At 45.9% G+C, this 16,588-nt stretch overlaps 1 protein-coding gene across 3 annotated transcripts in view; it reads left to right on the forward strand.

The window, feature by feature from the left end:
• Nucleotides 1–314: 314 nt before the first annotated feature.
• DIAPH2 (diaphanous related formin 2) overlaps nucleotides 315–16,588 on the forward strand; it is a 171,055-nt gene continuing 154,781 nt past the window's right edge. For 2 of the 3 annotated variants that reach the window (XM_058814153.1, XM_058814154.1), the window contains exons 1-2: nucleotides 321–541; nucleotides 16,461–16,493. In XM_058814153.1, the coding sequence (XP_058670136.1) occupies nucleotides 425–541; nucleotides 16,461–16,493 (150 nt within the window). In that variant the 5' untranslated portion in view covers nucleotides 321–424. Of the gene's footprint in view, nucleotides 542–16,460; nucleotides 16,494–16,588 lie in introns of all 3 variants that reach the window. The other variant, XM_058814155.1, reaches the window with a different exon arrangement.

Consider the following 16,588-nt stretch of genomic DNA (forward strand, 5'->3'; position numbering starts at 1 on the left):
GTGCTAAGGCCGGCCCAGGATCGCTGGGCGTGCCCAAGGCCAGGTGGGACGGGCATTGCGGACACCTGTGCCAGCGGCAGTGCCCCGCCCACGGCAGGACGGGCAGTGCCGGCCCCTCCCAGCGCCCCGTGCCATAACCCCGGCCCGGGCAGCAGCCGGGCCCTTCCCCGCTCCCGGGGGCGTTCCGAGCTCCCCTCACGGCTCCGCCATTTGCTGCCCGCTGCCGCAGGGCGCAGGCGCGCGCCGCCCGCTCAGGCGCGGTGGCTCGGGCGGGCCGTGCGCGTGCGCGGCGGGGCCGGGGGAGCAGCGGAGCCGCCCCGGGCGGAGCGGGCGCGGGCGCGGGGGGCCCATGGGGCCGGTGCGGCCGTGAGCGCTCGGCTCGGCTCGGCTCGGCTCGGCCCGGCGGGGGCAGCCCCGCGGAGCCATGGACGGACACGCGGCTCCGGGCGCGGGCGGCGAGGAGCCGCTGAGCTCCGGCAGGATGAACGCGAAGCGGGGCGGGCGCGCCGCGGAAGAGGAGAGCCGGAACAAGCCCAAGCTGGTGAGCGCGCCGGGAGCGGGCGGGGAGCGGGGAACGGCCCCGGCTCGAGCGGCGGCTCCAGCCGGAGGAGGGGGCGCGGATGCGGCGCTCCCGGCGCGGAACGCGGGGCGTGGGAGCCTTGCCGGGGATTGGCGGCTCCGCGCTCCGGGGCTCCGTGCGGGTTCGGGGGAGGCAGAGCCCAGAAGGGCCGGGCCGCGGTGCCGCTGCTCGGGGCCGGGCTGGGCGCTGGGCGCGGGCGGCGGCGGAGTTCCCACGCTCGGGAGGGGACAGGGACAGCCACAGGGACAGGGACAGCGCTGCTCCGCAGCCTGTGCCCCGCTCGGCCGCCGGAGCCGGGTGCGGCCGGCCCCGCTGAAGCATCCAGAACCATCGCGGTGATCGCCGTGCGAACCACGTGCTTGCCAATGGAACCTCTCACTTCATGGGAAAACAATCGCACAGACTGGCTGCTGTCGTATGGCTTTTTGGAACGTAAATCCTACGACTGCGGTTGCTTATAATGGCTGTGCTCTTTGGTCAGTTTACTGACAGAGCTGATAAATCAAAATACATGTGGAGTCTAAGGCAGCATCACTGGGTTGTATCACAGTTCATACATACTGCAGCAGCAAAAGCTGTAATATGACAGTGTTTACATTTTATTGTTTACATTTGTCAGTTGCACGTGTTGAACCGACCCCGTTTAACTCAGTTCTTGCTGTATTTCCAAAAGCAACAGTGTAGCAGACACTTATAACTCACAGACTCTTCTCCTTGGAGAGAGTACTCACGTTACAAACTTTATTTAACCTGTTGCAAGGGCTTTCCCCGATGCTGGTAAAACTGTATCGGAATTGAAGTTCTCCCACCCTGTGCTCCTTTAATGGTTATCTTCTGGCTTTTAGATAATCAGCCTGACTACTGCAGTTTGGATTCTTGTGGTTTGTTTGGGGTTTTTTCTTGTTATGTTTGTTGTTGTTTTTTTTTTTTTTGTTGTTGGTTTTTTTTTGTTGTTGTTGCTGAACATGAAGTTAGCGTTTGGGGAAGTTGGTAAATTTAACATTGAGGCATAGAAAAGTTACTTAAAGTTGTAATTGTTTCAGGGGATGACAATCAGAAGCATGAATGACTTTAGCTGATTTTGTATTAAAATTGACAAAGTGTATCTTGGCAAAAGATAAGCGCATGTAGTGTTTTGTTTTGTTTCATGGTGTTATTGGAAACAAACTCGTGTTTCCTTGCATAGGATAAACTTTGTATAAACAGCACCTTTGGGTATGTTTATGTAACTACCCCTACTATTTCCTGCTGAAGTATCTAAGATACTTTCCCTGCCTGAAGATTCCAGCAGGGAACTGATTCAAAAATCACTCAGGGAAGTGCTTCTCTTGGTAGCTGTGAACATAAACTTGAATTTTGCTCTAGCAGAAGAGAACTCTGTTCTGATAGAAACACATAATTTGAAAAATCAAAGTGAAATGAGCTCAAAATTGGGTTGAACAGGATGCCTATTTCCACTGCATGGTCTATTCACTTATTTTAGAATCACTAGAATAAACTTTCATTGTTCCATTGAGTGGAAAAAAGAACATTATGTTAATATTTGACTTCATTCACAGCAGTGTGCATTTGTTTCTTGAGGGGGTGGATGATTGCAGTCCAGCAGCACCCTGGATCAGAGCAGGGATATATTGCTCAAATCAGAGCCTTCTGAAAGATAGCTTTGCCCTGGGGTAGGTGACTGGCCCTTGATGATGGAATTGAGTGAGTGGGCTGAATAGGAAAGCAGATTTTTTTTTTTTTTTCACTCTGGACACAATGTACCTGAAACGAAGAGAGATTTACTTTTGGGGGAGAAAAAGATTCAGTTGGAGTGACTGGACAGCCAGATTTACCAATTATTACCGTGGGTTTGTAAGGGAAGAACAAGGCTGTAATCAGCGAAAGGCTTCATCCATCATACAGGGGAGTGATCCTACAAAATTGTGCTGGCTTTAATGGGAATGAGGAGTTGGTTCTGCTGGGCTGGCGTTGTCCCCAGGCACTGGCAGAGCACTCTTACTTACACCTCATCCCTGTTCTCTTTGTGCCAGATAAAGATGTGTTTGGGACCTGTGGCAAGGAAGCCACGCTGTTTATGCTGGGCTGGGCTGTCTCTGAGCTCATACCCAAAGTTCCTCACAGCTGGGTGTGGAGATGCTCTTGGTTCATCTTTGTAACTCACAGTCCCTGGAGTTTCAGTGGAGTGCAGAGGTGAATCAGCCTGCAGTCCCTGTCAGGTGTTGGGTGTAATTCCAGGAGCTCAGACAGGAGTGTGCCTCCTCCCAAACTCATTTCACACATCCAGGGCAGTGCTGAGCAAGGGCTTGCTGGGAGAGGCTGCAGCTGCACAAGAGGAGGAAGTATTTCTGGTTCCTGGCACAGGAGCTGAAATTAGGCAAATCCTTGGGAAGGAGTCCAGAGGAATGATATTTTTATGATAAAAATGGCTCTAGGTGACAGAGGGCTAGGAACTGAAGTTGTTATCCTGAGGGAAGGGAAGCTAGAATAGAAAGGTGGAAGGTTTTATTTCTCTGTTCTCTTCATCTGAGACTCAAAGCTGCTCTGCCTGCAGACGTGCAGGGCTTTGTTTGGTGGGGATTTTTAGGGCTGCTGCCTGATCAATGGCACTTTTCCTGATGGACAGGAAGCAGGACTGGGCTGTGGGGAGAGAATCTGTGCTGGGAAGGAAAACAATGCTTGAAGTAATTCTCTGTAAGACAATTGACTATGTACACACACAAATAATTAAGGGTGAGCTGTATCAGGACTAGTGATTCATTTATTTTCTGCTTTAGGTAGTTGGGAGAGTTGTTCAGGTTTCATGCCATTTGTTGAATGTGACTGAGCTGCACAATGAGAATTTAGTTCCAGTTTTTATAATAGTAAAGCAGTGTGTAAGCTGAAGTATTTTACTGAAGTTTGGTATCAGTGTTAACAGCACTCAATTGCTGCTGAGGCAGCTCTGGGTTGGTGTTTTGGGGTTTTTTTTCCCCTTTTTTTCCCCCTGGCTTAAGGACTAGGGGTTGGAACAAGTGCCTGGTATTTTTGTCGTCATTTTTGTTTACAGTGAAATGGGCAGAAAAAATCTAGATTGTTTTGGCAAACAATCATCTGATCTCACGTCAGCCCTGAGAATAGGCTGGCAGGAGGTGGCAGAGAGCAGCTCATGGGTTTGGCAACATCCTAAGTTGCTTGTGTTAAAGCATGCCTGTTCTGCTAGGGCAAACACTCTAAGGTTGTCAGGGAGATTGCTGGGATTCCTCTGTTGGTTAATGCTTAACTCAGATGTTCTTTGCTCTCCTCCACACTTCAGTCACATGGGAAAGAGATAATTCTGTCAGGGACCTAGGAAATGGGAGTGCTTGAGGGTGTCAGCTCTGGTTTACAGAGCTGGGGTAGCTTACCAAGGGCCTGGAAAGTTGAGCATCTTTGTGGTGGAGAAGTTGAAGCCAGACTTTTGACAAAAGTTCATGGCAGAAGAAGGGGAGACAGAGGTCATAAAAAGGAGCTGGAGAGGAGGCTAAAAGGGGGGAGATGATTTGAAGGGTGATCAAGTATTTGTTGGTCAGAGACACTGAGATCACTGTTGTTGGAGCTTTTCAAGTTCTGAACCTGGACAGAATCTTTAGCGTGGTGATGTGGATTTGGTGGGTGACCCTGCTTTTTGAGCTGCCCTGAGAAGAGTGAGATCCTTTCAAACTGTGGTTCTGTGAGTCAGCACTGGAGAAGAGGTGCTGTAACAGGGTTTGGGTGCTCTGGGAGTGGTAGAGCACTGCCTAACTGGAAATTACCATGGCCAGTGGTTTTGGGGGGTGTTATTAATTCCAGTAAACATCTCATGTCACTGTAGGATTAGCAGAAGCACGTGGTGGCCAGGACATGCTCACACTCACTGCTGTACCCCCAGGCTCCCTCCAGGTCTGTGTGGGAGCTGTTCAGTGCAGGATTCTCCACTTCCTACAGACCACATTTCTGAAAGGGGCTGCCTTCTGAGTGTGATGTGGCCTTTAGAATCAGATTAGGAGGAAGATGTTGTGTAAATAACTTGCAGAACAAATTGTTAGGGGGAAGAGAGAGCTCCTTTAATTGGAGAACAAGAGGATTTGGTGATTCACCCAAGGAGCATCTCATATTTTGTTTTAAAAGCAGAAATTGTTTGTGCTTAACACTGAAGTCTTTTAAACCATGTGAGCTTTGAGAAAAGCTAGGAACTCAACATTCTGACTAATGTGCCATAACCTGGCATCAAACAGTGGGATAAAAGTTTTTATGAAGTCACTTTAAAACAGAAGTAAGCTGAGTGTGCTTGGGAGAGGTTTCCCAGCTGTGCTGCACCACCCATATCAGTGCATGAGTGGAGTGATTTAAGTTGTGCCTATCAATCCCTGTCAGACAGACTGTGTGCTGCAGGGCCCACCAAAAAAAAAACCAAACTGTGTTCTTCTTGCATGACTCCTTTAGATAGCTGTGCACTGCATACGTGAACTATGAGTCAGGTTGAGCAGAGAATTTTGGCAATCAAATCAAATGTCTTACATTTGAAATCACAGTGTCTCTGAGTGAGAGCTGTGCATGCCTGCAGAGAGTTCTTGTTTCAAGTGTACGTGTGAGGAAAAGGTGCACCAAAATGCTTGTGTTCTAAGAGAGTCTTGGGATAATTAGCTGAAATCAGGATATTCCAGCAAGTGAAGCTGTCCTGGGGTGACTTTAGGATGCTGGTCTGTCTAACCCAGAAATAATTGTGCACCTTTAAGGCTGGTTCTGAGAGCAAAGGGGCGAAGAAGCAGCACACAGTTTTTCTCCCAAATTTGCCCTGAACCAGGACAGAAGTTATCAAGGGTACAACCATTACTGAAAAGTAAAATTAATGTCTTCTGGAACTTCTGTTGCTTGGAGTTGTCCTGGTCAGGCGCTGCATGGAGGGTAGGGCTGGCTTGGTGCTGATGTTTAGGTAAATGCTGGAGCCTGCAATGGGAATTGCTGTTGACACCGTGCGAGGTGATAGAGACAGTGATAAGCCTATCTGTGGTAATTAAACTTCCTGAACGACTCCTTGTGAGACAAAGCTGTAGAGCACTTGTGAACCTACAGGAAGCTTTGCAAACAGAGCAGATTCCGCCAGGCTGGGTGAAAGGCAGCTGTGAGAGCTGGCAGTGGGCACAGCAGGTGGAGGTGGTGCTGGCTGGGGCTGCAGGCAGCTGGTGCTGGATGTTCCGTGTGCCAGGGTGAACTTTGGTTCTGGTGTCCCACACTTGGGATTGCTGGTGGCCCAGCAGAAGGAAAAGATCTGCCTCTCCCCTTGGAGTGGGCTACAAGATGACTTCATGTTTTCTGCATCATTTGCAGTTCTCTGGGAGTAAACAGTAAAGCAGTAATGGCTAATAACCTCCCTCTGCTTCTTTTCATCCTTGTCCAAATTGAGAGTACAACAAGCAATGTCAGCTGCTGCTGGAGCAACTCTCAATTTCAGTTTGTTCTTCATCACTTTGCTTGTTCAACCTTGAAGCACAAGAAGTTAGGAGATTACTCAAATGAGTGATTTTAGCAGTTGCTTGAAGCTTTTATATCATTATTCCTTACCAAAAAGCAATAATGCGGTAACTTTGTTTAGGAGGAAATAAGGGTTTTTTTCTTAAAATCAGCTATGGTGGTAGAACACATAATTTTGGGAGATTGAAATAATTGAAAAACCTTCTTTAGTATTTGTGTAGCAATTGATAAGGCTGCAGGTAGACAAAGGTAACTCGTCTCAAACTTGCATATTGGTTTTGTATCGAACAGATCTTCAAATCTTGTGAGTGGCTTTTTGCTGCAGCATTGGAGGAGTGAGCAGCCCAAGGATTCCCACCTGTACCTGTGGCTTGTCCCAGGCAGATAGGTGGGATGCTGTGTGACAGAGGTAGCACTAACACAGCCTGCAAGGCAAATGTGTTCTACCTGGTAACAATAAATGGGTGGCAGAAGGGGGTGCCAGGTCAAGAACTGGCTTTTTTAGGGAGCAGCACTCCCTGCTCCCCTTGGTGCTCTGCTGACATCAGTTTTGTGTGGCAGTGGGACAGACAAGGTCCTGAAATGAACCTGTCAGAACCATCCCTGTGCTATTTGCTCTTCTCTGATTATTTGCTAGAACCAATGAGACTGGAATTATGGCACATTAAACTCCTCCTGTTGGATGAATCTGTCTAAAGTTCATCCACCAGTTCCATGGAATTGTGTCTGCTTTTCAGCCCTCCTCTCCTGATCACCTGGACATGATGTGATAGCAGCACAGATCTGAGAAGGATCTGCTGTGGCAGTGAAATAATAATGTGATATACATCATGATCTAAACCATGGACTCCTCTGATTTATAGAAATGGAGAAATACCTTGGAAGTTCAGTTCTGGAACAAGCCACACATGGGAATTTTATGGTGTGCTACAGCTCCTGAAGGTTGTTGGTTCACCTGGGTGTGGTAATATTTGGCCTGAAGGTGTAGTGCAGAGTGTGGTGGCACCACACCTTGTGTGTTGTGTAAGGCAGGGTTGTTCTGAGGAGTTTCTAATGGACACAGGCTCCTCCCGTGGAAACAGCAAACTCTGGGGAGAGTGAGGGCAGGGCAGAGCTGGGGTGGTGCTTGTGGCAGGCAGCCTTCTTGTCAGGCTCCTTTCCTTTGAGTGATCCTCAGGGAAATCATGGCAGGCAGGAGGGTATTGGGGAAAATGGTGAATGTGGTCAATGTCTGATGTGTCTGCTGCCTGCACGTGTTCTTTGCATAGTGTTACTAGAAATACTCTCAATTTGAAACAGTTTAAACTTGTTTCAAAGGCTGAAAATGTTACTGTAAAAGTGACTGATTGAAAACAATGTCACTGGAAAAGGTACTGAGTTGTATTTAGTGATTTTTGTGTGTGTAAATATAAACACACTGCTGCCCTGTTTATAGTGGAAATATGAACTTTTCTTTTTATAACAAGGCCCCATGAACACATTTAGTTTGTCCCTTTGAGTCAGAATAAATACATAAGAACTTGCTTGAGGACTGTGGAACTTTGAGTGCTGCTACCTTGCAGTTTAGAATAAGTTTCTAAATAAAAAAAAATTAAAATATCCTGGGAATAGTGGTGTAGAATCTGAAGCCCTGGTGCTGCAGGACTGTTGCTCTTCAGCCAGGAGAGCAGCAGCTGTAATTTTAGGTTCCAAAGGCTGCGGGAATTGCAGCATTGGTGGGTGCAGGTTGCTTTGAGGGACACAGCCTGGTTCTTGGCTCAGGACTAGCTGGTGTAACATTAATGACTTTGTCCTGGCTGGAGTCACAGGAACAAACTGCTCCATGCTATGTGTGCAGGTGTGAAGGTGAGAGGAAATAACCTGAGACCTTCAATGTCCCCGTGGACACATTTTTGTCACATTTAGTTGGTTATTATGTGTTCACAGTGGCTCTGTAGAAATTCAGTTTGGGCTCAGGGATGGTGGAACAAGCCAAAATGAGTACTTGGTCAGGAGAAATGTTAGTTCTGCAGTTCATTACTCCTCCTTAATATGGTAGGAGCTAATGATGGTTGTTATAATGGCCTTTAAGGGTGCCTGTGCTTCAGTATTTTTAAGGAGTGTGGCTTTGTCAGGAACAAACACAAAGGCAACATGAGATTCATTGGATTCTAGCCCCTAATAACAGAATACAAGCTGTTAATTCTTGTGCAGTAGAAAGTTTTCTGTTTCCTTGTCTGCATTTTGGTTCTTTGTGTTCTTTCTCTTGCTGTGAATTATTTTTGTCTGTTAAATTTGAGTAACTTCTGAAGTACTTTGGTTTCATAATGGAGCTGAGCTGGATGTTTGCATTTGTAATTGTGTGAGTACAGGAGGAGGTGAGAACTTGACAGTTAATGAGAGTTGAAGTGGTTGTGTGTCCCAGCTGTATTAGAACAGGGGAGAATTTCCATAAAGAAGGAAGAAGACAGAGCACATCAGGCTGGGAATATGCACTGGTGCCATGCATGTTTGAATTGTTGGGCCAAGTTGCACAGTGCCACAGGAGCTGAGCCCTCTGCCATCACTCAGGCTGGCCCTGCCCCTCCTGGGAGCTGCGCTGTGACTTTATCTGATTTGTGCACACTGAAGGGAATGGTACAGTGACAAACTCACAGCACTGAGTTTTGTTTTCATCCTCCAGTTTATTGGAGCTTGGTGGTGATGTTCCCAAACTGGAAAGGTGAAGAGTGCAGCAGAGGTTTGGTGAAGGTTCTGCCTGAAAACCAAAAAGGCAATTTTCATTTTTAATATGCATTCATATTTGAACTTCAGGCAAAGCTTGGGTGGATAGGACAGGCTTCCTAAATCCATTAAGGTTGGTTTATACTGTTCTGTGATTCAGACTAATTCCTGAATGCCTTCTAAGATAAGCAGTATTCCCATCAGTTAACATTTGATGTTTCAAAAGAGTTGTTTTGTGAAAAACCTTTATAAGATTCATGTAAGTGTTCTGGAGTAGCCAAAGCACATTGAACACATAATATTAAGTAAACCTTATTTTTTTTTTTTTGCTTATCTCTCTTAGATCTCTTTTAGCAGAAAATAACAGATTCTCCATAATATGACAAGTTTCTCTAATTGTCGTGAATTCCAGTTTCTTCTTAATAGGGACCCTCACCTGTACTGAAGTCAAGTGACACCATGGGATTCCTCATTATGAAGTACAATGTAATTCCTCTCTGTTCACATGTGCTTCATTTCCTACTTCCCCAAAGGACAAATATTCTTCTGAGGATGCTGTTACAAACAGGAAAGAATAGGGAAGAGAGCAGGAAGACCTGGAGTGTGACACAGCAGCTGTACATTGTTCAACCCAATACTCTTTGCCTGTTGAGTACATTGTGGTCCATGCCTGTGGAAGTTATTTAATCTTGAATTTCAGTTCTGTGAGGCAAAGCCAGAGTTCCCTGCTATAGCAGCAGCACTACTCATTTTTCCAGGCTTTAGTATCACATCATTTATTATTAAGGGAGAAAAAAGGGGCTTTACCACCAGCTTATTGTAATGCAGAGATCAAATACTGCTCTGATTAAGTACTTGCCCTTTACTTGTAGGTCTGTCTTGGAAGACAGACAACATTATTCTAAGAAGTTGTTGACATGATCCCTGGGACCATGTTCCAAGTCTGCTGAGTACAGACAAATGAATGTTCTTCACAAGGAATTGCAGCTCCTTTGGCTCCCTGCACCCCTTGTGCTGCCAGCTTGTTTGTGGGCTGTGGTTTGGTTGGTTGGATTTTCTTACTACTTACAAAACAACCCAAACAAAGCAGATACACATGTTTTCACTTTCTCAGAGCCTATCAAAGGCAATCTATTCCATTTTCCAGGAACTGCCCAGTATCCAGTGAAGCTCCTGCAGCTTGCTGTGGGTGTTCTGCTTTAAGTGTCAGTCCTCTCCCAACAGATGCATTCTGCCAGCTTAACTTCTCAAATGGTTTTGTAGGAAAAATCCAAATGGAGTCTGACACTTATTTCAGTGTTTAATGTACCCACAAGAGCGAGAGATGTTCTACACAACCACCAGCACGCAGTGAAAAATCTTACCAAATCCCTCTCTGCACAGAACAGCAAGAGAAGTTTAGAGAAGCTGAGCCTGCCCCTTGCAGGGCTATTGGGCTGTCCTATGCACACTGTCAGAGAGGAAGCAAGTAAGCTGAAATGAAAAAATGTCTTTAAGTATTAGAGTGAAGAAATTTCTCAAAGCAGTTTCTGCTTCAGTTTTTAAGATAATTTCAAACCAACTCTGTCAAGTCAAGTTTGCTCCTCTTGAGAGAAAATACTTAGGTTACAACAAAAGATTAATTTCAGGTTCAAGGTGTGTGATAGTGTTAAAAGGGTAAAAACTAGGATTGCAGCTCAGTCAGGGCAAAGGTGACTCTTGTCATGATGAAAAGGTGTCTCTTGAGGAGGTGAGGCACAAAAGGAGTCCTGCTCTCACCCCTCTCCATGACCCACTCAGAGCTGTGCACCAGCTCCCACTCAGCCCAGCAGCTCCCCAGTGTCCCAATGAGCACCTGCACCCAGGAGGGCCAGAGCAGGGAGCAGCAACTCAGTGCACACCAAGTATTGCTGTCAGAAATACTGCTGTGTGCTGCCCCTGGCATGGAAGCAAAGAGCTCCATCCCACTGCTTGTATCTCAATATAAAATTGAGATAAAGTCTGCACTTACTGTGTCAGGAATTGTTTTGACGCAGTTTTTCCAGTTTAACTCTTCCAGAATATTTCAAAAGCACTTCACCATAACATTATACCAAAAAAGAAAAAAAACCAAATTGCTTAAAAACTCAAAGCTCAAGTGAACCACATTTTTGAAAAGGAGGCAGCAGAGATCCAGTGCTGAGTGTGGTCCTGTTTTGCAGGAAAGCAACTTTGCTCTTTCCAAAGTCTAATTTGCAGAAGTTTTAACAGCAAGCTGTGTTGATAGTTTGAAGTGAGGAATGTAGAAGCTGTAGAGCATCCTGAGGAGAGCCTGTGTTGTTGTGCTGTGAAGATGATGCTGTCTCTAATGAAAAGCTGCTGCGCCTCCACAATGCACCTTCCTGCTGTGCAGGGTGCCCAGGGAGCAGAGCAGGGCCCAGCTCCTGGCTCTGCCTGGGGAGCAGGGATGTGAGCCCTTGTCTGGTACAGCTGCTGATGGCAAGTGTTTGGATTTCAGCTGTGGCTCTGGGAAATGCCAGGACTCAATTTGCCTCTGCACTGGCAGGTGTCTCAGATCAGTCTAACCTGGTCTGGGTGTCCTGCTGCCAGCCTTGTCCTGTGTCTCACACCCAGCAGTTTTGTTGGCTTAGACTGACATAAACTGCAGCTTTTGGAAAAAGCTTATAGTTTTCTTCTGTTTTTAAAGCTTACTTATCAATGAGCACCAAGAAAACCTTGTCTGAAACAAACTTTTCAAAACAGTGATGGCAGTTTGAGCTTCAAATTTTCTATATATATATATAGTTCAGGTATTTTCCTCAACTCCTTTTGTGTCTTCAGTTACAAAGCTGATGAAACTGACTGTTTGTTTACAGTGATTTTTTTTTTTCCCGTTTCTCAATTCATTTGCTTCTTGACAAACCTCAGCCCCTGGTGTTTGTGAGGGGAGTGTCTGATATGATCCCCATCCTCTGGCATCTGTTCCCTCCCTTCTGTTTGGGAGCAGTGCTGAGGCATCTCCCAGCAGGTGATTAAGGATTGGTGCCCTCTGCTGTTAATGATTTACCAGCCTGGCTGACCCTCGGGCTTTATTTAGGACGAGGAATTATCAAATTTATTTCTGGAGCATTGCTCATCTGTGGATGGTCATTCTCCTGGGGAAAAAGTGCAGAAAGTGGGCAAAGCTGGCAGCTTCCCTGGGGGAGGTGGTGCCATCCTGCCCTGACTCAGGCATGCCAGCACTTTTGCATTTGGGCAGCCCATGTGTCCCTCCATGCTCAGCTCTAGGTTAAGACTTCATTTAAAACATTGAATAATGCACATTCAAGGAGCTTGTGAAGCAAGCAGCTGCAAGGCAAACAAGATTTTTTCCATATGGTGTCATATAGCCCAAATGTAAATGTACAACAATAGTAACAAAACCATTGGTATTGCTCAATTCAAGTGTTTTGGAGGAAGCAGATGGATTACAACAGTCATTTCAAGGATTTTCTGAAAGCATGGTGAATGCTCCTCAAAGTGTGAAAAATATTATCCTAAAACAAATATTAGTCATAAAATTAGCAAAAGTATAATTCACAAAATGTCAGGTATACTTCATCATGGGTAAAGGATCTTGAAAGGCCTAATGAGTGTGTAGTCCTGGTTTCTGCACATCAGCTTTTATAGCTTGAGTATCTTTTCACCATTTCCTAGGTGCCTTTTCAGATTTAATTCCAAAACTGAGTATGTTAACAGATGGTTAAATTGTCTAATGGGAACATTATTCATTCTCTGAGCTGAAGAACAGAGGTTGTAGGAGTGAATTCTATTTTGTGACTAAGACCTAGATTCAAGATGCAGACAACTTTTTGTACTTCAAATATTAACCAGGCTGGGGTTTGTCCCTTTAAACTCCTTGGGTTCAGGTGTTCTTGTGGGAAGTTATTCCTTTCCTGCTTGTATGCAAATTAAAAGCTCTTGTCCTTGAGTGGGGCTTTACCATGGCTTTTGCAGGTGTTGAAGTTGAGGTAAATTTTAGAAAATAGCAATATCAGCTCAGTTAAAAAAAAAATAAATAAAACCTCATGAAAGCTGAGAGAAGGTCAAGTTTCTGGTTGCTGCCCCTAGAAAATGATCTTTAGTGGGAGCTGTTCCCTGAGCTTGCAGCCCGGCTGCAGGAATGGGTGTTCCAGCACACCACACTTTCCTGGGCAGTAAAGTGAAAATTGCTGTTAGGTTTAGAAGTTCCCCAGCTGATCATTGTTCATTCTGCACGTGGTGATCTGGGAGTTACTGTACTGCTGATTTGATTTTTGTGGTGAGACTGAGACTCCTGAGCATAACAATTGAGAACATGAGAAAGTAATACTTAAAAACAATCAGTCCATGTAAATGCACCTCAGTGTACAACTCATGGTCAGCTTAAGTGATTTGGAAGGTTTTATTAAAACACAAGTTAGGAAAAGATATAAAAAAGTAAACTTGCTGTGAATTTTGTATTAAAAGTTGGTGCAGTCATCTCAAGTAATTGAATTCTGTGAATGTGATGTTGTTGCTGCTGTAGCCTGCATTGTTTGCATGAGGAAGCACTGATTTCTGCATCAGGAAATGTAGTGATCCACAAATATCTTTCTACTGTTCTCATGTGCAAGATTTCAATTACTCTGAATATTAACTTGGCTGAGACCTTTTGAGATAAAGAATTGTCTGGTGCAGGTGGATTAGTATATGTTATTATTTTTGTGTGATTTTCTGTCATGATCTGTCTGTGCTTATAAAAGTAGCCAGATGCACAGAGTAAACTCAGACTGGGAAGAGGGACTAGAAAATGATATTAACTGTTGATGGACTGGAAAGGAGAAGCTCTATCACTTCGATCTTCTAAGTACAGAACTAAGTGAGTAGGAGATAGTTCTCTGGTATAGAAGCTGAAGAAATTCTGTGCTTTGTGTTGATATTTTAACTAGGAGAGAGATGATCTACAGCTGCCTTAAATTGTATATGTATTTTAGATATAAATGTTAATTTGATATCCCTTATCTGCAAATGTTTCCCCAGGGATTTTTGTGAAGCCTTTTCCCTTGGGCTGCTCCTGCAGACAGGGACTCAGTGTCTGTAACAAGCCAGGAAAGTGCAGATTTTTCTGTCTTGTGTTGCTCTGGCTGCCTCATAGATGGCAGAAAGAATAATGCTGGAGGACTACAGAATCTACAATATCTTAAATTTCCTTCTAGGGAGGTAAACTACTTTTGGGTTATGTTCTGAAATCAGCCTGGAAGTGCAATTTCTTTGCTAGCACAAGAGATTGTCAAATGCTGTGAGGATCTGTGGGTACAGAAGTGCCTTGGCTTTGCCTGCAGCTCCTTGCAGTGTCTCTGCTACCTGTTGGATGTGCTGCTTATCTCGAGTGGCTGCTGGCAGCAGTGGAGTTGTGCACCAGAAGGAAATCTGGGTCTGAAAAAATGCAGTGTGCTATCTTGTTTTAGTGTTCTGTACTTTGCCCAGAGGAGTTTGAGTGACAAATGCAATATAAGTGTAGAGATGGGGTAGATGATCCTGTTCCAGCTTCTGGCAGAGATTGACAGTACTTAAATGAGAAGGGGAAAAAATGTTCTCATACAAGTAGTTCCTAAAATGTATGTGGAGTTTCAGAACTTCTTGCTTGCCTGGCTGTCTCTTTATTAAAAACAGGGTCAGGCTTTACTTCATTTTTCTCTGCAGTCTCAATTAAAAGGTTTATTTACCACAGTGGTAAGTGCACACCTTAGCTTTGATTTCAAGATGATAAATTCCATATTTATGAATTATAAGCCCAGGTGAGGGAAATACAGCAGAGGTGTAAGGAAGGGTGTTAAGATGTGGCAATTTGGAAGGTGAAGGGTTGGTGTCACCATCTGGATGTGCAGATGTGTGTCAGGATCAGGTGGAGCTGGTTCAGAACAGCCCATCTGGTGCTGTGTCACATTTGTGACCAAAACAGCACAGAGAGAAAGAACACCCCAGTGCTTCAGCTCTTGCTGAACAGCCCTTCCCAGTCTGCAGGATTTCTGCTTCTTGTCAGCTCCCTCCAGGAGCAGGGTGGGTGGCCTGGAGGTGGGGACACAGCTGGGACAGCTCATCCACAGTGACCAAAGACATTCCCAAACGTTTTACATCCTGCTGGGCAGTAAAGGCAGGGCTGCAGGGCAGGGAGGAGCAGTTTACCAAATCATCAGGTGCTCAGAAACTGGGTACACATTGGCCTGCTGGTGCCAAATGATGGCTTTTTAATTTATTTTCTTTATTCCCATCATTATTACATTATCTTTATAGCTCACCCATCAAGTGTTTCTTGCTTTTGTACTTCTGATTGGCTCCATGATCCTGCTGGGAGGGAATGAGTGGGGACTGACCTGTGAGCTGGGGTCAGTCCTCTCCACTGTCCCGTGGATTTCTGAATGCTTCTGAAATTCTGTCCCCCATGAGGTCCAGACCTGAACTCCTTTCATGGCTGCTTTGTGTCAGCAGCGTGAGCAAGGTTCACGAACCAAATGTTTCCTCAATAATGACCGCTGATATTGGTGTGCAGTATGGGTGGCGTTTTTGGCCACGAATCAAAACGTAACGCTGGCGATTGCTGTCAGCAGGATTTTCCTGCTCAGGAAGAAGTGACAAGGGAGGGAGGGAGGGAGGGTGGTTTGTGCATCATCACTTCAGCGACTCGAGCCAGTTCCTCTCCGGGCTGCCGTGACTCGGTGCCCAGCGCAGCTGGCAGAGGCTGCCGGGCTGCGGGCACAGCCTGGGCAGAGCTGAGCTCTGAGCTCGCAGCCCCGGGTGCTGCTGACGCTCTGCTGGCCCCGCGCGGTCGGGGTTTGTTGTGGGAGCCCGGGCTGCTCCTTTGGGCACCTCGCTCTGGGGCCTCGGCTGCATCAATTCCACAGCCACAGGATAGGGTGCGATGGTGTGGGATCTCAGCACCTCAGGATGGAGGTGCAGAGAGGCCGAGACCACCCTTGGGGGGCTCGGGAGTGCTGGAATGTTGCCAGAAGTGTCTGGTGGCTGGACTTTGATCCTACACAGGAGACGACGCCTGTATGAGGACTGGGAGGAATTCACTGGGTGAATGGTGAAGGGATAAGTTAGTTAAAGTGTAAAACACAGGGTTTAGGATTTTGGTACAGGGGGGTCTAAAGAAGTAAGATGGAGGAATTGGGGCGTGTCCTGTCCTTCTTCTTCTTCTTCTTGGCCTCCATCTTCTGTGGTGGTGGTGGCACTTGGGGATTGGTCATTACTAAAAGTGCACCGGTTAATAAGGGTAGAAGGTATTGGGGAGAAATGATAAATATTGTACACGTAACTTCGGGTATAAAGATAAGTGACCGCCCCGGGGGCTCGCAGTGTGCCCATGGCTGACTTGCTGTGCAGACCTCTGTCGGGCTGAAAGAAAATCTTTTAGATAAACAATTAATAAACACCGAGACCGAGACAAGATCAGAAGTCTCTCCTCGTCCTTTGAAGCATCGGCTCTCCAAGGCCATCCCTGGGCCTTTCCAGGCCACCTAAACAGCTCACAGAAAACCTTACACGATGGGACGCGAGCTTGCTTTTTCACAGAAAAAATGGACATTTCTTGTCCATTTGCCTGCAGTTTTTTAGAACCCGTAGTGAAATTTCAAATGCTTTTTAATGTTAAATTGCATGAAATAGACTCCTTTATTCTGAAGCAGTAGGTAACACTGTCTTTTTTTCTTTGATTTGTGTGTGTTGTTTTTTGTTTTTTTAATAGAATATTCAAATAAAAACTTTGGCAGATGATGTGGTAAGGTCTTTGTAGCATCTTAATTTGCAATGGTAACTCCACGCTGCATGCTACTTTACTCAATGTTGTGGACAAAATAACATTCTTATAAGGAT

This window comes from Ammospiza caudacuta, chromosome 14 (genome assembly GCF_027887145.1).
Source record: "Ammospiza caudacuta isolate bAmmCau1 chromosome 14, bAmmCau1.pri, whole genome shotgun sequence".
In the NCBI taxonomy this organism is placed as follows: domain Eukaryota; kingdom Metazoa; phylum Chordata; class Aves; order Passeriformes; family Passerellidae; genus Ammospiza; species Ammospiza caudacuta.